Here is a 26,855-nt window from a genome sequence, read left to right as displayed (position 1 = left end):
GATACTGTAGGCCCAGTGTCGGCCCCACAAAACTTAACCGTATAAATTCCATTGGGCTTTTTGGTGGGTCTCCTGAACCTAGAATTTACAGGATTCTATTACTTTCATGTGCGTTAATATCAACAGCGAGAAGATTACATCCTTGGAAAAGAAACTTCACTAGAATGTCAAAGTGCACAGGCTGTTAACAAGTCTTCATGTGGTTCCTTTACAGGTTCCCCAGATTCTCGGTACATCCGTGTTGAAACGTGTATGTTCATGATAAAGCTTCCTCAATATTCCTCTCTGGATATAATGCTAGAAAAGCTCCGGTATGCTGTTCACTACAGAGAGGATCCACTTAGCGGCTGAGCTGGGCAAGACCAAGACCAGGGACGCTTTTGGGAGGCTTGTTTCATGACTGCTCTGTTAGAAACCCTGTGATTCACCTGAAAATGCCTCCAGGGACACTACATAAAGAATTGGAGACTAATTTATTTTCTGAACTTTTGTTCACATTACAGTAATTATTGGAAGACTTATGTTTTGTATTTGTAGATTTTTGTGGTGGACTGGTTATTTTGCTGCCTTGTTTGTGGAATGTTTGTAGGATAGTTTAGTACAAACCGGTTTGATGTGTGTAATTTAATTTTAAAAGACCTTTGAACATGTACACTTCTAATTTTGTAATTTAAAATTGTGTTGCCCATGCAAACACAACAAACTTGGCTATTCTGAGGTTGAGAGCTCAGATCTAAATGATTAGAGCTCATTCTCCCTCTAAAACATTTTTGAGTACAAAAATAGAATTACTTTTAAAAAGATCACTTCACATTTTCCATAAAATCAGAACAAAATACCTCTCATATGAAAGCTGGGAGAGTTCGTTTTCTGTACTTGATACACTGAACTTCCAGCACATACACACTTCGGTTTTGTAACAGAAAATATGCTTCCAAATTACATGTGTTTACATATCCTGAAATGTTCTTGATTATTTAAATCCAAATCAAACACATTGGTAACTACCACAGTAAATATCAGTGTTTTATTTTCAAACTTTCCTCTTCAGAGTTGGATAGCTGAAGAACCATGATACAGTTAGATCCTAATCAAGACATTCCTGGATTGAAACTAAACCTACTAACAAAAATTTCTTCACTGATCTTTGACTTTTAAATAGTGGAAGGAACAGAGTGGGTTCTCTCTAAAATACCATGTTCAGAATATTAACCAGTAAATGATTAAAGTACCTTTGATTTGTTTTATGTACTCAAAAATGATTTATCTAAAATGAAGCAAATTATCCTAAAAATGTGACACCCCCTAGCAGGGGGACAAAGACACAAAGTTGCTGAATTGAAGCTGTAGCTTCTGTTTTATATAGAAGGATAATGGTGGCATACAGGGAGGTGACCATTCTGTACGTTAAACTGTTGTATGTTCTGGAATGAGTTCTGCAGTGGTAAAACGCACCACCTCGATCTTCCTTCACTAATGCACACAAGCGGTGCCCTCTGCTGGGTGTATTTAAAGTGCGGGAGCACTTTGCAAACCATTTAGAACTGCACTCATGAAAACCCTATTTGTGCTCAAGAACCGAAGAGAACACGGACATTACTGCTGTACGACTTGGCTCAGCACTATCTGTAAGTTAAGTGCCCAGTACTGAGCTGCAGATTAGTCATTTTCCTGCTGGTGCACATCTAGCCACATGAAGGTCTGGTATTATGTGTCTCTTTAGGAGAGAGACATACACTAATTGTTTGGCTGGTCAGTTGTAATGGGAATTGAAAAGCTGTATTTTTTTGTATATTATTGTGAATATTGGGAATTATTATGCGTGTGGTATGTTTGGAGAGCAGGATGTGTGAGAACAGAGAAAGCCACTAAGTGTGTATGTGTGTGGTGTTCTGAGAGCGAATGGAAAGGGGGGTGTGTGTGTGTGTAACAGCTGAAGTAGTAGTAAGTGGCATACAATGGCTCCAAATCCTGTTGTTAGAATTGTCACCATTCTATAGCATTCCCCTCCCCCTCTCCTCTGAGAAACATGTAGGAATAATATATACTCTTGAATCTTGTCCACTTTCTGGTAGAAGCATAGATATAGATGAAATCATTCCAAGTAAGGCAGACATATGTAAAGTTTACCAAGACCAGAGGAAAACTAAGCACGAGATGTTGCTTGAAATGCTTTATTCCCATCCAAAAAGTGCATTCTCAAACAGATGCTGAGCAAGGGGAACATGAAGAATGTCATCTGACTTTCATAGCAGAACTACTGTTGCTGACAAATGCTTTGGTTTTCTTTCTGGTGGTTTGAATAGTATTTTTGTACTGTTTAAGTATCTCCTTTCAAACCCCTAACAACTTGAGTGGACTCAAAATTCAGTGAAATACCTCACTGGTAGGGGTTTGAGGACTTTAGTATGCCAATCCTTTCCAATGATAGGATTACAGCTGTGAGTAAGATAACTGCTGCTAATGTTTCTGCTTCTCCTTCCAGAAAGCACATGTGAGTAAAGCATATCACATCTTGGCCCTGAAATGTGTGCTGTAAAGTTACTTGATATATATTATTTATTATAGTTATTTATGGTTGCATTTAACAAACTTTTAGTCAATGCTGTTTACACCCTGCTGTGTAAATGAAGCTTCTTACTACAGGAAAAATGAGTCAACAATAAATAACCTTCATCTACTTTTGACTGATTTGAAAAATGGTGTGATCCCTTAGTAGGAAGAACTGGTTAAAGGAATGAAGTGCTACTGTGGCTTAGAACTAAAGCTTTTCTAATCCTGGTTATTTCCTTGTGCTCAGTCTCTGTAGTCAGCCTGTCTTTCTAAGCAAACCTTGCTGTGTGATTTTTATTTTACTTAGATACTCATTCAGAATGTAAAATTATACAGAGCAGTGGAAAACAGTCAGGTATTTATTCTAGTACCTGCAAGGTGTCCATCTTGGTACTGTACACAGCATTACTGAGTCTTAACATCCATCTTTAGATGTATTTTGTGTCCTTATTACTTGAGGCTGGATATAGAAAACCTGACCTTGAAGTTGCATTTTCTGAGAGAATTAAAACTACTAGAAATTCTTCTTTAAACCCTACTTTTATGGGCTAATAGTCTTTATATTTCTTTGCAGCAGAGCTATAAGTCCAGACACTCTTGAACAGGACAAATGCAGTGCATCTCCTGCAGAGAAAACCCACTTGACAGTTCAACAGTTGTAGTTAATTTATTCCATGCTTTCACCCTACAATTTCCCCATGAATAAGGTATCCAATTAAACATCATCTAGAGAACAAGAGGTGGAGCCATAGTATCCTGCCCCAGGAACTACCCTTGCCTCTTGTGTGTAATAAATGCTTACTAGGAATAGAAGCATCCTTAGCATCTTTATTTGTAAACAGATGTTAGTTCTGTTCTGCTTCTGGCTTTAGTTAGATTGCTTGCTGCTGGCAGAAGCAACTTCCTTGGTATTAAGTATGTCATGTGACTTTTCTAAGGAAAAACCTTTGACAGTGCTCCCTCCCTGACCAAGCCCTCCTTATCAGTACCATCTGCCACTGTAACCCAGGCTCCAGGAATAACATTGAATGGCACCAGTACAGACTTGTCCCCAGGACAAGTTTCTGCCTGACAAGCCCCTGTGTGGACAATGATGCCTTGCACTGAAAGTCCTGCAGCAACAGCTGCCACAGGGGATGTTATTGAGTAATAAGCTGGTCTGCTGTACATTCCACCCAAAAGTTTGGCTGTGAAGCAGTTACAGCAGGGGGCTTGTCTATACAGCAACGTTTAGCACCAGTTCCCCATTCCCATTACTGAAATACAACTGCTAACTGCTTTAAGGAAGCAGGCTTCCCTGCAAACATGTGGCTACTTTTACTTTTTACAACTTGTATTCATTCTTTAACAATTCCTTATCTGAGATGTGCCTATAAACTAATTTTACATTTTAGAACACTTAACTTAAGGTTTAGATTTATTAGGAACTGGGGAAACTTTTGGGAAAGGGGGAGCCTATAGAGGAAGTACAGGTGCCACCTAAATCAAAATGGAACGAGATTGCTGGCACTTAAAATCAAAAAGGTTATTGAGCAGTTTTTAGAAAAAGGGCTGGGGGAAAGCTAACAGGGGAGGATCTATTAATGGAGATTCTCTATGCCCTAGTAAGGAAGAGAGGCTGGAAGATAAAATATTTCATAGAACTGGAAGGAACCTTGAGAGGTCATCTAGTCCAGTCCCCTGCGCTCATGGCAGGATTAAGTATTATCTAAACCATTCCTGACAAGTGTTTGGAGATTTTTAAGAGCATGTTAGACAATGCTGGAGGTTCCACAACTTCCCTAGGCAATTTATTCCAGTGCTTAACTACCCTAACAGTTAGGAAGTTTTTTCCTAATGTCCCACCTAAACCTCCCTTGCAGCAATTTAGTATAGTATATCACGATTGACTGGGTACAGATCACCTCAAGATGGGAGGCAGAGAAAGTTTGACACCTTAAATGACTGCTTCTTGGAGCAGCTACTCCTGGAACCCACCAGAGGAGAGGCAATTCTTGATTTAGTCCCAAGTGTAGCACAGGATCAGGTCCAAGAGGTGAATATAGCTGGACCGCTTGGTAATAGTGACCATAATATAATTAAACATCCCTGTTGCTACAGTGCTGGGCTGCTGTGGTTTTCCCTACATTTAATTTCAGGGGGACTACACAAAAATGAGGAAGTTAGTGAAACAAAAGGTACAGCACAAAAAGCTACATGGAAACTTTTTAAAGACACCCTAATAGAGGCTCAACTCAAATGTATACCCAAAATTAGAAAAACAGTATGAGAACCAAAAAAAAGTTTCCCTGTGGCTAAACAGAGCCCAACTGTCTACACTGCAATTAAAAACAGCCCCCTTTGCCCAAGCCCCAGTCAGCTGGCATGGGCCAATTGCAGTGTAGATGTGCCCTCAGAGCCCAGATAGCATGCCACAATCAGTTATGGCTAAACTGAAGAATAAGCTGGAAATTTTGAAGCCAAAGATGGCTGATGGGGAGAAAAAAAAAATTAAGTTTCTCCCCAGAAGAGTAGTTTTCCAACCCATTCTGCTCAGCATAATTTTCAGTCAGTCACTTTCTAGTGTCTGCCTAGATTTTGTTTCAGTTTACAGAACAAAAGACAGATCAGTAGATACAAATTTTATTACAAGGAATTTAAAAAGTAAGAGCTCCAGTACAGCAAAAGAGCAGTTTTGAGAGAATGGAAGCCCTGTGGGACTGAAACTCTCGCACTGTGGATCACAATCCCTCTGTAGATGCCTTTAGGAATACTGGGCACTTCTGGTATTTAATAGACTTTTAGATAGGAAGACAGAACCACCATAAGTTACAATATGTATGACTTTCCCCACCTGATTCCCAAGCCAGGTCTGACCAGATAGAAGGCTTAGGGAAAAGTCTTGACTTCAGAAATAGATAGTTAATGCAGAATTATTGCCAACAGCAGCAAGCTAAATGGCTGAAGTGGGAATAGATTTAAAGCCAAGCTACTGAACTTATCCCCTGATCCCAAACCTCAGTGAAGATAATCATTAAGATCAACTGTTCATTACAGAGAAGTATGTTCTGCAACCCACCACTGAGGAGTCTGACTCTGAACAAGTTAAACAAGTACTGAACTCTACAGTAACTTACTATGGCAGGTTCTTCATCCAGAATAGTTCTGGCTGAATGTTTTGGGTTTAACAGGGTTGCTGCTCAGACATCTATTCATTTACTTCAATGACGAAGCAATGGATTACTTCTGCTGCACACTGCTGAGCCAAAGCCTAGCACATTAAAAGGAAACCCCTCTCAAAACAGAAACAAGCAGATGAGATAAAAACAGATTGGGCCTCTGAGTACTGACTGACTTAGGATAATGCCAGTTTGGACCACCCAAATAGCAGCAATATAAAATTTACACTTTGACATTTCTGTACAGCAGCTATAGTATGCATTACTCCCACAAACTTTTAAAAAAACCAAACAATTATAGAAAATCACTGCCTAAAAAATTTAAAATGAATAGAAAGTCCCCATTGATGGTGGCAATATAGCAAGTACTTGCGCTGGGATAAATAAGTACTATAGTGCATAGTAAGAGAGCTTCAAGTGCTAAATATGCGCTTCATAAAGGATAGATTATTCTTCCTCAAGATGGCCAGACTCTGGTTTCTGGGATTTTGCCTGTGTAAGGAGGAAACAGTAAGTGAAACATACATGTCATTTTAAAACAGACAAGTTGAATCACAACAAGCTCTGTCTGCCTCACTCAGGCTTGATCAAGGAGCAAAGGACAGCACACTAAGTAGAATAGTTCAGACTCCTGCAAACACCAAGCAATCGTATATTAGCAGAAAAGGTGGCTCCTCGCCAATCCAGACGAGATTGAGGACAACAGGCAGTCAGCAGTGAGTGAGTCACTAGCAACTACCTGTGTTGCATGTTAGAGTTCCACAGGGAGTCAAGCTCATGCTTGATGCTGTCTGCTCAAAAGACAGTAGTAAAAATAAACTAAACGTTTTAGTCAGCCACTGAAATGCAGAAGAGAAGCCATCCAGTATAGGGAAAGAGCTCTGAAAAACTTACCTTTGTGCTCCTGTTTCTGAAATTGACAGGAACATTTGCAGTCCTAGGACTCCTGCCTGCTTCGTTTCTCACACTACAGAGGAGAGAAGTTGACACCATTAGACGAAGCAGTTCTACAAATTCAATCCTCTTACAGGAACTGGTTTAAGGAGGGGGAAGGGGAAGAGCACAGTCCTTCTGAGAAATGAAGTGTTCCATCATAAACCCCCAAAACTCTCACCCTTGGCCTGTATCCCAAACTGCTGAATCTTGGGATCAGAGAACAAGGTCTCTCACTATTTCACCTTTGGGTACTTTGATACTAAACATGCAGAATTCACAGAGCTTTTGGCCATACATACTGGAGGCTGGACCCAATAGCAAGGGAAGTAGGTGTTAAAGACAGAACTATTTCTAACCAGTGGCATCCCAATAGCAAGAATGCTACTGAAATATTAGAAAAAAAAAAAAACATTTCCACACAACAAGTTTAGACTCCATTTCCATGAAAAAGGAGAGTGCATGTAAAAGATCTACCCAAATACATAGGGTACTACCAAATTCAGTCCATTTTAGTCAATTTCACAGTCATCAGATTTTAAAGAATTGTAGATTTCATGGTTTCAGCTATTTGAATCTGAAGTGTCATGTGGTGTTGGGGGGTGGGGGAGGGTTGTGGTGCAGCTACCCTTCCTTGTGTTGCTGCTGGAGGGGCGCTGCCTTCAGAACGGGACGCCAGCTCAACAGCTACTGCTCTCCGGCAGCCGAGCTCTGAAGGCAGCAAAACCATGACCTCCCTAAAATAAAATCTTGTAACCCCCCCGCAACTCCCTTTGAGACAGGACCCCCAATTTGGGAAACGCTAGTCATGAAAAAAATCATGGACAGGTCATCGGCCGTGAACAAAAATTCATGGCCCATGACCCGTCCAGGATTTGTACTATTTACCCCGACTACATTTTTTTTGGGGGGGGGGGGGGGGGGGGAGGGAAGGGGGGAGAGGGGCACAGCCCAGGGGTGCCACAGGTGCTTGGGGGAGGGGTTGTAGGGCTGGCAGGCTCCCTAGGCAGCTCCCTGAAAGTAGTGACATGTCCCTCCCTCAGCTCGTAGCTTCCCACACTGCCCCTGCCCCAAGCACCAGCCTTAAAGTATGCAAAAGACCAGATTTCATTGGGGTGGGGGGGGAAGATACAAGATTTCATGGTCTGTGATGCATTTTTCATGGCTATGAATTTGGTAGAGCCCTAGAAATAGGTGCCATAAACACAGTTTCCTAGAAAATCTGTTTTCCTCTTAAACTCATTACTTACTACAAACCCAAAAAGACACCAGCTAGTCAAATTGAGTGCAGCCTAACCCAGCCATAGGCAAAATGTACACGGATCTGTGGTGGGGTGATGAGAGGGCCAGTGGACGCAGAATTCTCCTCCTCCTGCCAAGTTTTGATGTCTGCACTAGCAGAAACACTGAAGCACTTCCTCACCATAGCAGAGCTAGATCAGAATGGACTAATTGTCCATTCATAAAGATGCACCCCCAGGAATCACTTAGAGCTAAACATTCTCTTTACACCACCACCACGCTGAGTGGAGAAGCTACCTTGGTCGTGTTGGAGACACCCTTGGGAAACTAGGCACGTAGCTTTCAGGGTGGAAGTTTTGAGTGGATCGCACAACTGGCCTGGGGCCTGTTCCAGATTCAGCTGTGCCTCTGCTTCTCAGTCTTCTGTCATTACCGTCTAAGTTGCTGGACTTCCCTTTTTGAATCAGAGCATCATTAGCTCTTGCAGCACTAAGAGAGGTTAGTGGTACGCTTCTGGCAACTGCCAGGTTGCTTAGCGATTGGCTCCCTCGTTCAGCATGGGCAACGCTCTGCTGCCTGAAGTCTTCTAGATACAGAGGTGAAATTTCCCCTAAAGGAAAGTCAGATAAAATAAAGCATACTAGGAACAGCAATGAAATAACGGATCAAAGCAAGGGGCATGGATCAGAACAAGAGGCAAAAAAACCAAACACCTTGATAAAAGCGTCTGGATTTCAAAGCTATAGCCTACATTTTTAATGCAAGACCATAGAATCTGTGAAAACCGACCTGCACCACAGAAATATTGGCTTCACTGACTAGTACAATTCCCCCATGATGGGGAACACACATTCTAAGCAGCTTTGGAGAACTTCAGTATGGTACCGTGATTGCGTTTAGGTCAGTGTTGTAGTGCTTTTTAAAAAGCAGAGTTTTGTCCACGAAGGACGTTAGGACAAAAAAGTTACACATTTTACCAGCTTCGCATGGACGTCAGATGCCAGTTACGGGCATCCTGTTCATTGAGGGAAGCTAGTATAAAAAGTTGCTTTACTTGCATTTTAAAACTAGCTTATGGACAAAGTCACTACCTTCCATAACATTGTTAAATTTATATACTAACTTCAACCAACACTGGATGACCCCATACACAAGTTAAGTAAACTAGTCCATTTCCTTTGGGCAATTTAAGATAATACATATGCTATGGAGTTTCTATTCTGTGATTTATTGGGTTTTTTAAATTTAGTAAACATTCATGACGGATCAGCTTCTACCCTCTCATACCCACCTATGATTTCTATTGTCACTTAAACCTCTCTGCATGCAACTAACTACATAATTTGACCCTAAGAGTGCAATTAAAAAAATGAGGCAAGAAATTCAAAGTTCACCCCAACATTCGTTTCCCCACAACTGCAATAATTATGGATGGAGCTAGCAACATATGCAGACTATAATCAGACTTGTCAGGTTCCACTCTTGCCGCACAGGGTTTAGTAATTTCAAGTTTCTCTTTGGTTTTTGTTTGTGTTGGGCTCCATGTTTATGATTTAGCAGCATTTTTAATGTATGTTGCAAGTTATGCCATGCAAACCAGAACAATGGTATAAGGGTGGAGTTAGGACATTCTAGTCCTTATCTAGATTAAATATGCCTTCTTGTTCTGTTTTGCAGTTGGAGGAAATGATCTTAAAAGCATGAATAGAAAGACGCACAGGCTGGAAATCTGTACTTTGCCAATACCTTGATGCCGGATGCGTCTTCTAAATTCTGGCGATTCTGCTCTCTCCAAGTTGTCTTTGGGAGGCAACAGTTGCGAGGATGCCAATCCCTCCCCTGGGCTGGCAGTGGCTGGGCGTAAGTCACACTGGTCCTAGTGCAAGAGAGATTTTGATTGTTTCTGGACACTTAGAGAACACCTAATTCCTGTGAAAGCTTTGAAGGGTACATCTTCCCTCAAATGCCAAGGAGAAGTAAAGATTTGTTTTGAGAAAAGAATGAGACACTGGCTTGATAACAGCATACTCACATCTTCACTTCTAGGTCACCTGTTCAAGTCCAGCCCAGAAATTGTAACTAGTGGACATGTCACCTATGCAAGATGGAGCTGATGACCTCAGTCTACTTCCTGTAGTAGAAGTCACCACACCATAATTGTGGTCATTCTTTATGTCCAGTCAATGCTTAGCCAGTCATCCTTAGAGATGATCCCTCCAAGCCAAGCTGGAGCATGTGAGCAGGCAATCTGCATTGCCGCTAGTGTGACAATGAAACCTTGCACCCACCCCGTCAGCAGGAAAGTCAGAAGAAATATTGTGACCCTGATATCAGTGTAGCTTAAAAAGCCAAGTGAGAAATATCTTCAAGTGCTATACCTGCCCCAGAGCATTCATGCTAGTTCCCCTCAATTTTACAATCTTTTTTTTAAAATAGATATAGTTTCTCTCCCTCTGTTGCTATGTGAAAGGCCTTCACTAAAGAAGGGAAACTGACTGCACTAGGTGCTGTCAAATGCACAAACTGAGAACAGAATGTATTTGCCATCTTTCAGTTATACATATTAGGGATTATCTGCAGCACAAGAAGTTTAAAAACAAAAAAGAAGGATGTCCCTTTTAAATTTGATAGCCACAGGCTAAGATTACTGTAAGAAAGTTGTACGTGACAGCAGCTCAGTCCCAGGCACTCAAGACACTCTGAAGGAGCCCCAAACAGCATACTATGATCAGACATAAAAAGGAACTTTATCCAAATGCTCTTCTACTTTCAAAAGGCAAAAATCAACCTGATGTGGAAAGTCATAGCCATCAACTATGATCCAAGATGCACTGAAGCTCCCCCTACTATGGAACACATGCTATAAAGCAAAGAGGTAAGCTATGGAAGTTTATCAAATTAACTTTGAAAGACTACTACCAAGGTCAAGGGGGTAAAATTACAACTTCTCTGTTCCTAGAAAAAATAATGCATAACTGATCTACACAGGGACTAGGGCATTTTAACTGCTCCCCCTGCCATTGTTTTGCATGGCACAATTTTCATCATACTTGAAGACACTACAAAACCATCCCATTTGGATCTTGGTTCATGCATTTCTCAGTTCACTTCAATTCCTTTCAATATTCTCCCTTCTTTATCACTAGAGACGTCGCCATTACCTTCTGTCTCCCAGGAATGTAATCTGTATGTGGGAATGAGGAAGCAGAAGATACAAAGACTGCAGGTTTGGTCTCCTCTTCTCTTACCTTCCCCTTGTTCCTCCTCAGTTTCACACTTTGCAGGATAGGTTACACCTTCTGGTTGGGTCCATTCCACCTGCAGGGTAACTGGCCACTCAGCCCAGTCTTACATCTATCAGGGCCCTCAGATCTGCCTGCCCCCAACTCCTGCTCTATGCTTGATCTTGTCTGTGTTAAACTAAGCTCTTCACAGTGGAGACTATGTCTTATTCCATGAAGATGACGTGTGTATGTATTTGTGGCACTATTGAAATATATAGTTATAGGAAGACATTTCATCCCTTCATACTGATGGCAGTGGCCTTTCTTCAACAGATTGCCAGAGTGAATTAGCGTTCCTAGTGTCTCTCACACATACACACACACACACAATACTGGTCTCCCCTCCAGATTTAAACAAGCTGAAGCCATGCTGCAGCAGTGTTGGCAGACTCTTGAGCTAAGTAACAGAACAACTCTCATATAAACGTTGCGATACATTTACTAGGCAGGTTTTCACTTTAAAAAAAAAAAAAAGAAGAGGAAGGTTTAAATAAGTTTGCAAAATATATCCTTTGTGTCACACCTCTGACAGTCTACCGCTCATCAGATCTGAACATGCTGTGACAGGAAAGTTTGCAACAGTGTCGGATTATGGCAAAATGTCATCTCTTTGGCAGCTTTTCACTGAACAGTAGTTAAATCCAAATACATCATGAAGTCGGAAAAAAGTCAGCCAACAGTATCTGAATTTAGGTCAGACTCTAGTCTCAGATGACTCTAGTCTCAGATGTGCATGCCATCTTCCCTTTCAAGAAGTTCTGCATCAGAGAATTGAATCTGTTCATTCATGTGCATTAAATTCAACAGGTGCATGAGCAAGAGGCCAAGATAAAGGAAGTGTAAGTCAATTAAAATGTTATGAGTTCAGGTTTGGATAGGGAAATAAAATAGGTCTCTAGTGAATACTTCAGAAGAGCCTAATGGGAGAAAGATTCAAGAACTTAGACATTATGGTTCTTTCTGCGGAATTATTCGCCCTCACTCTTAGAGATGGAAGATGGTCATGCAGAGGAAGGTGTTATAGCGAAGGAGTGAGAAGGTGGCAGTCAGGAGCTTCTAAAATGTGAGGATTTATGCTGTATTGCTTGAATGCTGTTTGCTCAGACTCTATTATTTGGGAAAAAAATATTTCCACAACTGTTCCTTTAACATGAGCCCCAGTATGCTCCAACATCTTGGGGTACAGATCACAACCCCTGTGTTGAGAGGGGACAGATTCAAATGACAATTGTGAATCCCTGGCATCTGCAATCCCACTTGCAGCCTCTGAGCATTACCACGATTTCAAATATTTACTATTAAGGAGTCAGATTTGTTAGGTCTTGTCAAATTCCATCCTACAAATAGCATTTGTACCTGGTGGTGGAAGAGTATTTCCTCTTCTAACTGAATGCCACAGAATTCACATGGAATGATAATGCTCCCTTCGGTCTGTACAGCGTGTTGCTGCAGTGGATATGTAGATCTGCTGCTGTGCAGTTGGTCTAAGAAATCTTTAGCATGTCTATTGTATTCCTGTTGTTGACTTGGGGAGGAACCTCTTTTACTGAACGAAGCAAAGGCGCTTGCTGGATTACAGCCTGTCTGTTATGTGGGCAACATTGGAAAGAAGGTATTAGTTATACTTACAAAGTCTTCATGTGCCAAGTAATATTTGAACACTGACAATACTACTGCCATTTCACAGAGTAAAACAGATCCACCCTCTATTTCCAGTACATACTCTTAGTATTATAATCACCCAAAATTGTATTCCACTTCAGATATCCAGTTAATGGGACAATAAGGTTAAAAGTAAGTTGCTATGCATGGTGAAATTCAAAAACTAACATCAGTAGTTAACTTATTTTTCACAATGTATGTGGTTTATTACTGGCATTTCACTTAGCATGAACAAGAATGTTAAATTTGTTTCTAGTGCTAATCCAAGGAACAGCACAGTGAACGTTTTGATGAAAGTTTTGTATTAAACTAAAAATACTATTAAGACATTTCTACTGAATATTAGGCTTTGTAAGGTTCTATGCAGACAGTGTCCTGTAAGCATTGTTGGAGTTTGTTCCCACTATGCTAAACTGCTCCAACAAAATTCAGTTTCTAAATAGAAATTGTACTCAAAAGTGCTAGCATCCATTTCAGTAAGCCTCCTGCATATACACCTATAAAATGGGGATAATGATGCTTACCTTCTTTGTAAAGCCCTTTTAAATTGACTGACAAAAAGCACTTTAAGAGCTAAACATTATTGTTATAGAATTCAGAAATACCAAACCTGATGGAGAATCAGGTCGTCTTCAGGGTAGAGTGCCTCACAAAATTCACATGGCAACATGATCTCATCATCTGTGAGGTAAGTAAAAGGATTAAACCCCCTACCATAAAAAGGGGGTAACAATCAGACTAACCAACCTGTCTTCAGAATTTCTAGTCCATGGGATCATTCTGTTCTGCACCACAGAGGAGGGATTATAGCAAGTCTCAGGGCAGTAGTCACTCTTTCACATTTATGAGTTTTACAAGGGGGGGGGGGAGAGAGAGAAGTCACTTTTTTCCTAAAAAGTTTGAAAGAGATTTTTTTGGCCTCAAAACCTCAGTTCCTTGGTCCAATACAAAAAAAAAAAAAAAAAAAAAGAAGAAGAAGAAGAAAACTCTTGTTATCTGCCTACCTATGCATATTACATCTTACACACAAAATTTCTTTTAAAAATAATCTGGCACTCGCATAATACAGGAGAGTTCCTCTTTAACATATTTAATCTTAAATGTAACGTCACCTACTCAGTTGTTACATCTCACTACAAGCAGGAATAAGGGGTTTTTTGTTTTATTTTTAAAGACATGGCAGAACTACAGCAAGTTGAATCTGAGTATACAGTTTTCAAAAAAAGTCACTTTTACCTTCCCATATTAATATGCTGAACTCTTGTCCATTTAAAATCTTTTTGGTAAGAAAGGAACTTTGGGATAGATAGATAGCAATATCAAATTTCACTAGTTAACAAATCTTGAGACTATGGTCTATGAAGTTAAATGTTACTATTTTAACAGCCAGTACAGTCAAAAATGTAGGGAGCTGAAGATATAGTTCCAGAAAGGAAGGAAAGACTCCAAGAACAGGAAAGGCTTTTCTGCACATTCACAGAGAATTTCTACATCAGATGCAGGAGATATCTAAAGCAGTTTAGAAAGTCTCAACGTGCTACTGTTCTGGTACTGAAAGTCAGAATATCTCCAAGGAGCTAGTCCTGAGAGTCCCCCTGATCATCAACAAAATCAATTTTGGGGTTTGTTTTGTTCTTTGTTTAAGAAAAGCTTTTTTAAAAACTTACTTTTTAGCTGATCCGAAGTGTTAATAGATGAAAGGTCATGGGAGAAAGTATCCGATTTGTTTATTTCATTAAGATGCTCAGATGGCTTGGACTCTTTGGAGTCGAAGTTCTTCCAGAAGTCACTGTGAATTTCAGCTGCAATATTGTTGTGGGGATTATTCTCACGTTGCAGGCTAAGGGCTAACATATAGTCCAAATTGGAATTCTGTTCTCCATACAGAGAGGACTCCGTGTTTTTATTCCTCTCCAGCTGTTCCAGCTCATCCTCTTAAAGAAATATCAGAAGCTATAAGAATCAACTGCATAGTTTAACAATAATTATGATTTTAAGAACAGACTAAGTAAATAAAACAGAAGTTTTCATATATGCAAATGAGGGCAGAAATGGGCCCCCAAACACAGCACTCTTGTTTTAAAAGAGATAGTCAAAACCTCAGAAAGACACTTGGTGACTTATATTTTGGGATGAATTAAGGGAAGCGAATCCTTGCCCTTTCCTGTATTTTTCCCCCGTCTAGCCTGAGAGGAGGAGAACTTTGTTTCCTATACTAGCCATACAATTCTTAAATTTAAACAACTTGCTAAAGGACATCATGTTTTTTCCATCCCTTGCAATCTTTAAATCACACACACACACACACACACACCCCCCTAAGAAATAAGCTCTAGTTCAACCAGAAGTTGTAAGCTTGATGCAGGAACTACTGGAAGAGATTCTATGACGTGTATGATTCAGGAGGTCACAGTAGTTCAACATGGTTCCTTCTAGTCAAAGATCTATGAACCTGTAACAAGTCTTATGTTTTCAGTCCATCACTGAGAAAAGTCCGTTTGCCTACTGATGCAAGCATCTGACCCAGATGCAGGTTAGTGGAATTATGGCCATACGAAGTGAAGCCTCTAAACATGTCAGGAAGGAGTATTCAGATTCTAAATGCCTGCAATGACATTTACATGCTCTGATCTCTTGACCCACATGAAGATTTCAGCACACTGAAATCAGTGGGGTTCTAAACAATAGGATTTATTTTGTAAGTTAGTATGGCAATTTGATACAGATGCATTTAGCCAAGTATTACAAGACTGAACAATTTTGTAATCCCACAGTATGTTTAGTAAAAACACATGGAAGCTGTGAAAATTTTTCTACACCTCTGTGGTGTGAGAATTCCTTGCGCGACTCACTTTTTTAAAAAAAAAAACAAAACAAAAACCTTGGTTTTTTTTAATATACAAGATATGGCTGAATCACAATTTTAGAGACCTATATTTAAATTGTACATCTCTTTTAAAAGGCACATTTCTTTACACCATTTTTAAACTCAGCTTTCTTAGTTTCTCATTAAATGAAGATACAGGTGCTCAGTAAGATAAGGATTTTACTTTAAACATGCTTTAGCAACACATCTGTGTTGGAAGACTCTACCCAACAAAACCATGTATTTACAAAGTACAGGACGCTTCCAGGTGAGTGAGTGTGAGTTAGATAGGAGAGGCTGTTCTGAAAAACCGTTCAGCACTGACATTGTATTCATTCAACATTCATTGTAACCATTCAACATTCAGTCATTAACTCCCAGGCAATGCACATGCCAAGGCTGTTATTGCTCTTAGACAAGCTGAATATGAGAAAATTAAAAAAAAAAAGCATTTGATCTTTTTATGGGTGATGTACACAACCGTTGAAATTACAAGACATTTCTATGCAATTAATACCTTGTGCATTAGTCAGTGTTTAAATCAACTCAATATTCCATTCAGACAAATAGCAATTTTATGATTAAAAGCTTGCATATCTGCTTAACCTATGAAATTAAACCTGGATTCTAATAAAAAATATCCAGTTCAATTAAATTCATAATCCTATAGTGAAATCAGACAAACCAATACACTCGGAAGGAGCTGCCAGATTTTTTTTTTTTATTATTTTATTGTTGTTCAAATCCATCATTGCTGCTCTTCAAGTCTCGTGACTCTCCATGGTTCAAGACAAGAATCTTCCGTTTTTAATCTATATCTTCCAAAGGGCTTCATTCAGTTTAACCAGAGGATCCAAATAATACTCATTTGCTAAAGCACAACAACAGTTCCTCAATGAATCACTACACAATTCTCTCTTTGAATATGAATTCTTACCACTTCTTCAGGATTCACACATTGCTATTTCATAAACCACCTTAGCTCATAAACTCCAATGGGAATAACTGCAAGACAAGGTCCAAATCTTTCCCCTATCTGTTCAAAAGCAACACAGTAACCAGTATCTCCTGCAAAGAAAAACCTATTTCAGGGCCCCAAGACAGACCAGCTGCCCCATTATCTGTTGACATTCTCTTCCACCGGTGTTAAGAAAGGGTAAAAACAAAAAGTAACTGCATCATGACCAGGGAGACAGGTCTCTTCGCACTAGTCCAGCTCACTCTCACAACCACATTTCTGCATCCAGTCTAGGAGACCCAGAAGTACAAATCATCTCAGCTCACTGCCAAAGAACTCATTTGAGCTCATACTACGGTAGTCCAAAAGCTCATAGTTCGTGTGGTTGATCATCATTGCACCTATTTTGGGGAACTAGTGTGCACAGGTCTTTGGAAACGTTTTAGACCCATGAACTGTGCTGGGGTAGCCCACTGCCTAAAGATGGGGTAAGAAAGAATTACAAGTTCACCCATTTCCACCCTAACTGACTATGTCCCAACCATCAGAATTGCATGCCAGCTTCACTCTTTCCAACTGGCAGGTCTTGGAATGAAGTAAGGTTTTAACACTGGAAGCTCTTTATCAAGTTCCTGTTCTGAACATGGGATGTAGCTGTTTTTTCCCACAAGGGCCATCACAAAATATTGAAAGCACAGATGGGCAACTTCCATGTTGGCCAAAGGTTGACAAGTGTTCCATCTTTACCTCTTCTGTAATCCAGCCTGTAGCTTTTCCTGGGTGTCCTGGAAAAGTTGCTCTCTGGAAACTGGACTGGAATTTTGGTATTCCCTTACTGCTTAAGAATGGTTATACTGGGTTAGATCAATGGTCCATCTAGCCCAGTAACCTGTTCTTCTGACAGTGGCCGGTACCAGGTGCTTCAGAAGGAACAAACGGAACAGAGCAATCTATCAAGTGATCCATCCCCTGTTGTCCAGTCCCAGCTTCTGGCAACTTCCTTCAAGCACTGGTTACACGCAGTAAAAAGTTGCTCTTCAAGAGTCTTGGTCTGCCTTCTCCACGTTTTTTGGTGAAGAGCTTGTGGGTTGCTGCTTGGAGGTGGTGTCCCATCTTGGTCTTCCTCCTCCATGGGGCTGCTGCTCCTCCTCCCTCTTGGTTGCTCTGCAGCTCCCCAGACATTAAGCAGCTGCTGCTGCTTCCTACCTGACCAACAAAATCACTAAGGGCAGTGAAGAGAGATCCAGGCAGCAGCTCCACAGCACCCTGCTGCTCATCATGGTGGCAGCTGTTCCTGCTCAACAGCTCCAGCACACCCCCTCCCAGATGCCACCTACTCCCCCAGCACAGAAAGCTTGTCAGAAGCCCAGTACTACATCACACTGCAGCCCAAGAAAGACTGAACTCCTCCATGCTGCCAGTTAGAAAATTAAATTGGTATTCAATCTGAACTCTCCATATGATCCAGAATTTTTATTTTTTTTTTGGCACTGAAATCTACGTAAGAGGGGGGAATTCAGTTCCTTCCAAAATGTTCAGTATTAAGCAGCCCAATTCTAGAGGGTCTCTTTCCAATTTGGAAATTAAGTCATTTATCTTCTCAGTTTTATAAACTAAATCTGATTAGTTATTTCACAAGCAGGTCAATCTTAAAGCAAAAGGCCATCCATTCAGTCTTCAGCAATGCTACATACTTTGAATACCTCTGAACATAAAGCAAAGCATGTGTTCATGGAAAGGGTGTCTTAAAAAGAGATATGACCTTAGGCATGGTGATTTGGGAGATTAGAACCTTAGGTGGAAAGAGAAGAGACATTTATATCACCTATGTCCACATAGGCTGCTGCTGCAAAAATGCTCATCAAATATGAAAAACTGCAGAAACATTTTAACTAACCTTTAAGACAATCACAGAAGAGTTTGACTGCAAAATAAAATGGATAGAATTTGAATGGATGCAAGCCAAATTCTGTTTCTAGGTAAGAGATTCATGCTAGTAATTAATATTAGTAAGCTACTTGTATCCTACCACCAGATATTTCAGAAGTCGTCTACTCAATCGTTTTGCATCATTGAAGTTCTATTCTGTAGTAAAAAAACTAAGCATTCATATGTGAACTCTAGCCACACTTCATTAGAGGTTTCTAATTATCTGACATTTCTACACAGTGCACAGGTATGGAGCTTTCACTCCACTTAGTTACATAATTTTAAATTAAAGGTAAAAATAAAAAAGTTATGAATGTATAATTATTGCCCTTGTCCACACTTTACCTTGGTTCGGATCTCTCTGCATTGCTGATGCATTTCTTCTGTTAATATTCTTAGAAGCCTGATCGCCTCCAAAAGTGCTATAAAATCGGCCTTCCAGTGGCTCAGACATCCTCTGCAGAGGCCCAGCATAGCTGCCTGAACTCAGAAGATTTCTGATGCTTTGAAAGGTACACAGATTTGCAGCCTCATCTTTATAGTTATAACGTGACATTGCTTGGCTAACTCTTCTTTCTTCCACCTCCTTGCCACAAACTTCAGGATGCTCTTTCAGATCTTTCACCATTATGTTGCGACCGCACTCACTACATGTTTCAGTCCTAGTGCCACAGTAATCCTCGTGGTCCTGAAGTCTATTGAATGCAAGCTCTATCTCACAATGCTGGCAAATTGCAGGACGCAGAGGGCATGCTGATGCCTAAAACAGAAAATTGAATAATTCTTGATATATGCAGTCTTATAGTTATGCTATGTTTACTTACGGACCAAAAAGTACCCAGTTCACTGTGTTATTACAGAAAGATGCATTCCAAATTGCTTTAGGAGATTAATTGGGTCTTCAACTAGAAGCCAACCAGCTCATAAAAGTAGTAGTAAATTACTATTTAAGACAGGGAGTACAAACTCCTGAGTAGTTATACACAGTATGTCTCCAGTGTATTTTACATAGGAAAAAGGAAGCATGTATTTACGAGACATCATACTTCAACATAACATCCCTAAAAACTAATCTGAACGCTCAAAGTGGATTTTTTTGGTTGTGTTTTAGATGCAACTGTCCTGATCCCCACTGTTCATATTGCTTCATTAATAGTTATAGTACATGAAGTGATTTGAGTAAGTTACTACAACAGAAAATCAGAGGATCAAAACGGCATGCTTTAAAATAAACCACTTGATCCAACTCCCTTCACATCCCTCCATGCCCTAGCTTTGCATTTGATGCTTATGCTGAAACAGAACCTCATTTTCCTGTGACATACTTTTGTTCCACTGACAACGTTAACTGCAGTGACAATTTGTAATTAAGAAAATCATAGAAAGTAAGTGTTTATTGTTCCATGATGTTTAAAAACGGTTTAAACAAGACAAATCTTCAGGTCCTGCATAAAAGTCAGTATGAAGGGGGGCGGGAGAACCTGAAATAAAGAAGACACTGAAAAGTGATGTTGCCAAGATCAATGCTACTATAGCCACAGGCAGAATTTTTAGCCTTAACCACTACTTAGGGACAAACCTAGGCCACCAACCCAAGCTACCAATGTACATAGACTCCCTCCTGTTAGAGTCATAGAGTCATAGAATATCAGGGTTGGAAGGGACCCCAGAAGGTCATCTAGTCCAACCCCCTGCTCAGAGCAGGACCAATTCCCAGTTAAATCATCCCAGCCAGGGCTTTGTCAAGCCTGACCTTAAAAACCTCTAAGGAAGGAGATTCTACCACCTCCCTAGGTAACGCATTCCAGTGTTTCACCACCCTCTTAGTGAAAAAGTTTTTCCTAATATCCAATCTAAACCTCCCCCACTGCAACTTGAGACCATTACTCCTCGTTCTGTCATCTGCTACCATTGAGAACAGTCTAGAGCCATCCTCTTTGGAACCCCCTTTCAGGTAGTTGAAAGCAGCTATAAAATCCCCCCTCATTCTTCTCTTCTGCAGGCTAAACAATCCCAGCTCCCTCAGCCTCTCCTCATAACTCATGTGTTCCAGTCCCCTAATCATTTTTGTTGCCCTTCGCTGGACTCTCTCCAATTTATCCACATCCTTCTTGAAGTGTGGGGCCCAAAACTGGACACAGTACTCCAGATGAGGCCTCACCAATGTCGAATAGAGGGGAACGATCACGTCCCTTGATCTGCTCGCTATGCCCCTACTTATACATCCCAAAATGCCATTGGCCTTCTTGGCAACAAGGGCACACTGCTGACTCATATCCAGCTTCTCGTCCACTGTCACCCCTAGGTCCTTTTCCGCAGAACTGCTGCCTAGCCATTCGGTCCCTAGTCTGTAGCTGTGCATTGGGTTCTTCCGTCCTAAGTGCAGGACCCTGCACTTATCCTTATTGAACCTCATCAGATTCCTTTTGGCCCAATCTTCCAATTGGTCTAGGTCCTTCTGTATCCTATCCCTCCCCTCCAGCGTATCTACCACTCCTCCCAGTTTAGTATCATCCGCAAATTTGCTGAGAGTGCAATCCACACCATCCTCCAGATCATTTATGAAGATATTGAATAAAACCGGCCCCAGGACCGACCCTTGGGGCACTCCACTTGATACCGGCTGCCAACTAGACATGGAGCCATTGATCACTACCTGTTGAGCCCGACAATCTAGCCAGCTTTCTACCCACCTTATAGTGCATTCATCCAGCCCATACTTCCTTAACTTGCTGACAAGAATACAATGGGAGACCGTGTCAAAAGCTTTGCTAAAGTCAAGAAACAATACATCCACTGCTTTCCCTTCATCCACAGAACCAGTAATCTCATCATAAAAGGCGATTAGATTAGTCAGGCATGACCTTCCCTTGGTGAATCCATGCTGGCTGTTCCTGATCACTTTCCTCTCATGCAAGTGCTTCAGGATTGATTCTTTGAGGACCTGCTCCATGATTTTTCCAGGGACTGAGGTGAGGCTGACTGGCCTGTAGTTCCCAGGATCTTCCTTCTTCCCTTTTTTAAAGATTGGCACTACATTAGCCTTTTTCCAGTCATCCGGGACTTCCCCCGTTCGCCACGAGTTTTCAAAGATAATGGCCAATGGCTCTGCAATCACAGCCGCCAATTCCTTCAGCACTCTCGGATGCAACTCGTCCGGCCCCATGGACTTTGCACGTCCAGCTTTTCTAAATAGTCCCTAACCGCCTCTTTCTCCACAGAGGGCTGGCCATCTCTTCCCCATTTTGTGATGCCCAGCGCAGCAGTCTGGGAGCTGACCTTGTTAGGTGAAAACAGAGGCAAAAAAGCATTGAGTACATTAGCTTTTTCCACATCCTCTGTCACTAGGTTGCCTCCCTCATTCAGTAAGGGGCCCACACATTCCTTGGCTTTCTTCTTGTTGCCAACATACCTGAAGAAACCCTTCTTGTTACTCTTGACATCTCTGGCTAGCTGCAGCTCCAGGTGCGATTTGGCCCTCTGATAACATTCCTACATGCCCGAGCAATATTTTTATACTCTTCCCTGGTCATATGTCCAACCTTCCACTTCTTGTAAGCTTCTTTTTTATGGTTAAGATCCGCTAGGATTTCACCATTAAGCCAAGCTGGTCGCCTGCCATATTTACTATTCTTTCGACTCATTGGGATGGTTTGTCCCTGTAACCTCAACAGGGATTCCTTGAAATACAGCCAGCTCTCCTGGACTCCTTTCCCCTTCAAGTTAGTCCCCAGGGGATCCTGGCCATCCGTTCCTGAGGGAGTCGAAGTCTGCTTTCCTGAAGTCCAGGGTCCATATCCTGCTGCTTACCTTTCTTCCTGCGTCAGGATCCTGAACTCAACCAACTCACTGTTGAGGAGCTTGGAGCTGCTTATTAGGCATGTGAGTACCACCACTTCAAATTAATACAGCTAGTCTCTTACAAGAGTATCACTGATTAGCATGGATTTAGAAAGCGGATTAAACATGGGGAGAGCAGACCCAAGACCATCAGTTAGCACAGTAGCTACAATCTGAACACTAAGACTCTAGTGTCAGTACTGGAAATACACTGGAGTATTATCAAGAGCAAAAACCAAGCATACCAACCTCGTGATCCTCTAAGTGCATTTTTCCATCTTCATATTACACTTACAGGTAACCTAGGATAAACAGAAACAATTATTAAATGCAATTCATGAAGATCAGCTATTTTAGAGTAGAATTTATTTTATTACCTGCACATGTTCAGATTCAATGTGGTTTTTTATTTCAGATTTAGGGAGAGACTCCTTGCAGAAATGACACACCCCAATATTTCTACTACAGTGGATTTCATGGATGGTGAAGTTAGCTACAGGAACATCCTTTTTGCTACAAGAAAGATACAAAAAAGTTACTCTTCACAAATGACACTGAAAATAAATTCAAACGGATTTCGGATTCAAGAGAGCTGCCTAAAAGGAAGAACCAATGGTAAAAGCAAATAAGCCCTTCAGAAATTCATAGTTCCGTGTATTCAGGTTTGTAAAAGAAAAAAGCCTATCTAGGACTACATGTTGTATACAGTCAGAACACACACACTTACCAAGTTAGACACCCAAAGTCTCCCAATTCATCAAAATAAGTCAAAACTCTGTTCAACTCCACCTTTGGGAAAACAGACAAGTCTTGCAGCATACTCAGGCAGTCACTAGATCCAGGCTGTCAGATCAGGAGTAACCAGAGGTGAAAGTAAGCCGTACGGCGTACCGGTAAGAGCCGGTGCACCGTACCAGGACCAGCTTTTAGAGAGGGCAATTTAAAGCCCTGGGATAGCTGCGGCGGGGATTTAAAGGGCCGCAGAGCTCCAGCCGCTGCTACCCACCACCCCCCCCCTTTAAATCCCAGACTGAGCCCTGCTGCCCAAGCCCTGGGGTAGCAGCAGTGGGGCTCTGGCGGGCATTTAAAGGGCCGAGCGGTACCGGTGGCTGGAGCCCCACAGTGGCTGGAGCCCCAGGGCCTTTTAAATCCCCGATGGAGCCTGGCCACCGCTACCCCAGAGCTCAGGCAGCGATTTAAAGGGCTCGGGGCTCCAGCAGCTGCTACCACAACAGAGCCCCAGGCCCTTTAAAGCTCTGCAGAGCTCAGATTTAAAGGGCTCAGGGATGTAAGGCCCTGCCTCTTCCAGTTGAGGGCCACGCCTCTTCCGGTTGAGGCCACGCCCCCTGCTCAGGACTCCGGCGTACCCGTAAGTCCTCTAACTTACTTTCACCCCTGGGAGTAACAGTTTACAGACTCTTTGCAAAGAGCACTCCGCCATAGCGTAAAAGTCAGGCAATCCTTCTCAGCTACGCTGCAATACTGTTCAATGGTTCAACCAACAAAAGATGCAATATCCCTGCCGTTCTGAAGTGAGGAATCCCTACCTTACTCTACTTGGATAAATCTATTGCTCTGTCCTGAACTATGTGCAGACAGACTTACAGGTGGGAAAAATCCATTCAGCAATTTGAGAAGCATCTGACAGGGCAGCACTGGCCCTTTAAGAGGAAGAGTACAATGCACCTGAGACTGGTCAGCTGACCCCAAACTGGGCTTAAGAGAAAAGGGCCTGGGCTCTAGAGTGAGGAAGACCAGAAAAATCAGGTAGGAGAGGGGAAGAAAGCAGAGGTGGGGCTCTGATGGGCTGAAGCAGAAATCTCTGGAGGTGCTAGAGAGAAGTCAGAAACCAGGAGGCCTGGATAGTGGGAAGAGGAGTCTAGAGCAGCGGTTCTCAAACTGTGGGGCGAGTCCCAGTTTTAATGGGGTCACCAGGGCTGGCTTAGACTTGCTGGGGCCCGGGTCTGAACCCTGAGCCCTATCACATGGGGCTGAAGCCAACGCCCAAGGGCTTGAGTTCTGGCAGCAGGGCTTAGGTTACAGGCCCCCTGCCTGGGGCTGAAGCCCTTGGGTTTTTCCCCCTTCCCAGAATAATGGGGTTTGGGCCCCCTCACCTGCGGCAATGGGGCTCGGATGGGCTCAGGCTTCAGTCCCCTCCTGAGGTTGTGTAGTAATTTTTGTTGTCAGAAGGGGGTCGTGATGCAATGAAGTTTGAGAAAGAGGAAGGCAGAGGGCAGCACCTCCATGGGTGATGTCCCATACAAGGAGCAGGGAAAAGCCAGAGGGATGAGAGACTTCTATTAAGCCTAAATGGGTGGAGGTTTCTTTATTTGGGCCTCTGAAGTTACCATGTAGTATGGATATTCTACAGCTTAAGAGAGCTGGAGAAATAATCCTGAAGAGCCCTGAGAGGGGAAACAGAGTAGAGTGCCTGAAAGGCTACCCCAAGTCATAGAAGCAAAAATGGCAAATCAGACCAATTGCAAGCAAAGTCACTACTGAACTCTCCCACTCTCTACCTATATCACTTGATAGCTGAAAGTTAAAGATGGAGTTTGACTTAAGGGAAAAAATGTTCACAAGAGCAGAAGTGAAGTCATCAGCCCCCAACAAGACAATTATTTTTACCCTCCCTGCCACAAGATAAAAACCTAGGCCCCATCCCAAAAACAACAACAATAACCTTCATTCTTATCCATCTGTTCCTAAGAACCCAACAGGCTGACTCTGAGATAGCGCATATTATATATGTATAACAAATGCACAGCTATAATAAGCCACAAAAATTAAATCCTGTATATTTCAGCTTTCTTGAAACTGATTTTAAAGAATCATTTTAAAAAATGCTCTGAAGGAGAACCGATAGTTTTAGTTGATTTCTGCTTCTTCTAGGGTGGAGTAGGGGAGAGGAAACCACTACCAGCAGGTTCCATCAATATTATTCTGCTATTCTCAGGGTGACACAGCAAATTCTGAATATCAGTGAAGTACAAGAATATTTTCTATTCTTTTATGGTCATTAGAAAAAAAGTTTACATACCACTTGCTGCTTCCATCTCTGAAGACATTTGCCAGCAATACACATGTTTCTATGAGTTTATGTAGGGACACTGTAACAACAGACAATACCCTTGTGCTAACAGCGTCAGACATTTGTTTCTTACCAATTGCTGCACAGGTGGGTTTCCTGTTCATTAACTGCAGCCATATCCATATTCTTTGAAAGCTGGAGCAAGGGACAATTAAACATTTTCAGTTTCATTTCTGTTCATAAGAACAAATGCGATTATTCATTCTGCTACTTTCTGTTTCTTCAGATACTTTTGCATTAAATCACATAATCCATTATTATAAATCACTGCTTTCTCATCAAGCAGTCAGCAAGACTCTCCCATCATTTAGAAACAATTGTATTATTAAACATGGTTTCAAGCAGCTCTTAAGAGTGTAAAGAACCCCAGCTGGCTAGTGAGGATAATCACCTGCAGATGTTTTTCCTTGAGATGTGGAGAGTTTCTTCTTAAAAAAAGTTTTTATATATATATATATACACACACACACACACACGAAAAATAATAACTCTGCAAAACTGTGGGCTGTTTATGGCCTGTAAAGCATAATTTATGCAATATAATTTATACAGCAAGACCTAGAATTAAGACAGCACTCAAAAGATCAACAAAAATATCTTCAGGAAGACAAGCCTTAATAAAGATAGCTGAAAATTTTACTAGGAAAAGCCTTGACTCCTGCCCCAGGTGATCATATTTATTTGATATCAAAAACAATATTTAAATAAAAAAATAATAACATAGAATAGATGACATTCCTTTCAAACAGATTTTTTCCCGTGTATAAAAGCCAACTTGTAGCCAAAACACTGCTCAAGATTTCCAGTTACCCGAGAGAGAGGTGAAATGGGTAGGAGTTTGGTCTTCATAATCACAGACTGGCATTTCTAGCATAAAAACTGGCAGGAATAAAAGCAACCCACAGACCTATGCAAGCGCCCCCAGAGGCCCCAGCGGGGTGTGGGCTGGGGGGGAGGAGTAGGAGGAGAGGGGCCCCAGCGGGGTGTGGGCTGCGGGGGCGGGGTAGGAGGAGGAGGAGGAGAGGGGCCCCAGGGGGGTGTGGGCTGCGGGGGGGGGAGAGGAGAAGGAGGAGGAGAGGGGCCCCAAGGGGGTGTGGGCTGCGGGGGGGGGTAGGAGGAGGAGGAGGAGGAGGAGAAGGGCCCCAGGGGGGTGTGGGCTGCGGGGGGGGGGTAGGAGGAGGAGAGGGGTCCCAGGGGGGTGTGGGCTGCGGGGGGGGTAGGAGGAGGAGGAGAGGGGCCCCAGGGGGGTGTGGGCTGCGGGGGGGGTAGGAGGAGGAGGAGAGGGGCCCCAGGGGGGTGTGGGCTGCGGGGGGGGTAGGAGGACTCTGAGATAGCGCGT

At 42.0% G+C, this 26,855-nt stretch overlaps 2 protein-coding genes, 1 long non-coding RNA gene and 1 pseudogene across 4 annotated transcripts in view; 2 read left to right on the top strand and 2 right to left on the bottom strand.

Moving 5' to 3' along the window:
• Positions 1-2,680, top strand: part of HECTD4 (HECT domain E3 ubiquitin protein ligase 4) — a 121,496-nt gene extending 118,816 nt beyond the window's left edge. For both annotated transcript variants that reach the window (XM_073313568.2, XM_073313567.2), the window contains exon 76: positions 215-2,680. In XM_073313568.2, coding sequence (XP_073169669.2) covers positions 215-351 — 137 coding nt within the window. In that variant the 3' untranslated portion in view covers positions 352-2,680. The remainder of the gene's footprint in view (positions 1-214) is intronic.
• A 2,479-nt stretch (positions 2,681-5,159) lies between these two features.
• Positions 5,160-25,915, bottom strand: TRAFD1 (TRAF-type zinc finger domain containing 1). The gene is given in 12 exon segments (XM_078848922.1): positions 5,160-6,203; positions 6,606-6,678; positions 8,184-8,496; positions 9,633-9,762; positions 12,527-12,754; positions 13,443-13,513; positions 14,500-14,766; positions 18,931-19,345; positions 22,675-22,691; positions 22,694-22,727; positions 22,803-22,938; positions 25,590-25,915. Coding segments are annotated over 12 exon segments (1,827 nt in total). The 5' UTR covers positions 25,688-25,915; the 3' UTR covers positions 5,160-6,158.
• LOC140898951 (uncharacterized) lies at positions 8,778-24,912 on the top strand. Its single transcript, XR_012155153.2, has 4 exons — positions 8,778-10,761; positions 11,033-11,112; positions 18,985-19,097; positions 22,841-24,912. It is a non-coding gene; the product is annotated as an uncharacterized LOC140898951 (long non-coding RNA).
• Positions 14,796-17,788, bottom strand: LOC140898854 (N-acyl-phosphatidylethanolamine-hydrolyzing phospholipase D pseudogene; annotated as a pseudogene).
• Positions 25,916-26,855: the final 940 nt, after the last annotated feature.

The sequence above is a fragment of the Lepidochelys kempii genome, chromosome 15, assembly GCF_965140285.1.
Source record: "Lepidochelys kempii isolate rLepKem1 chromosome 15, rLepKem1.hap1, whole genome shotgun sequence".
NCBI lineage: Eukaryota > Metazoa > Chordata > Testudines > Cheloniidae > Lepidochelys > Lepidochelys kempii.
This window is presented reverse-complemented; position numbering and strand designations above follow the sequence as displayed.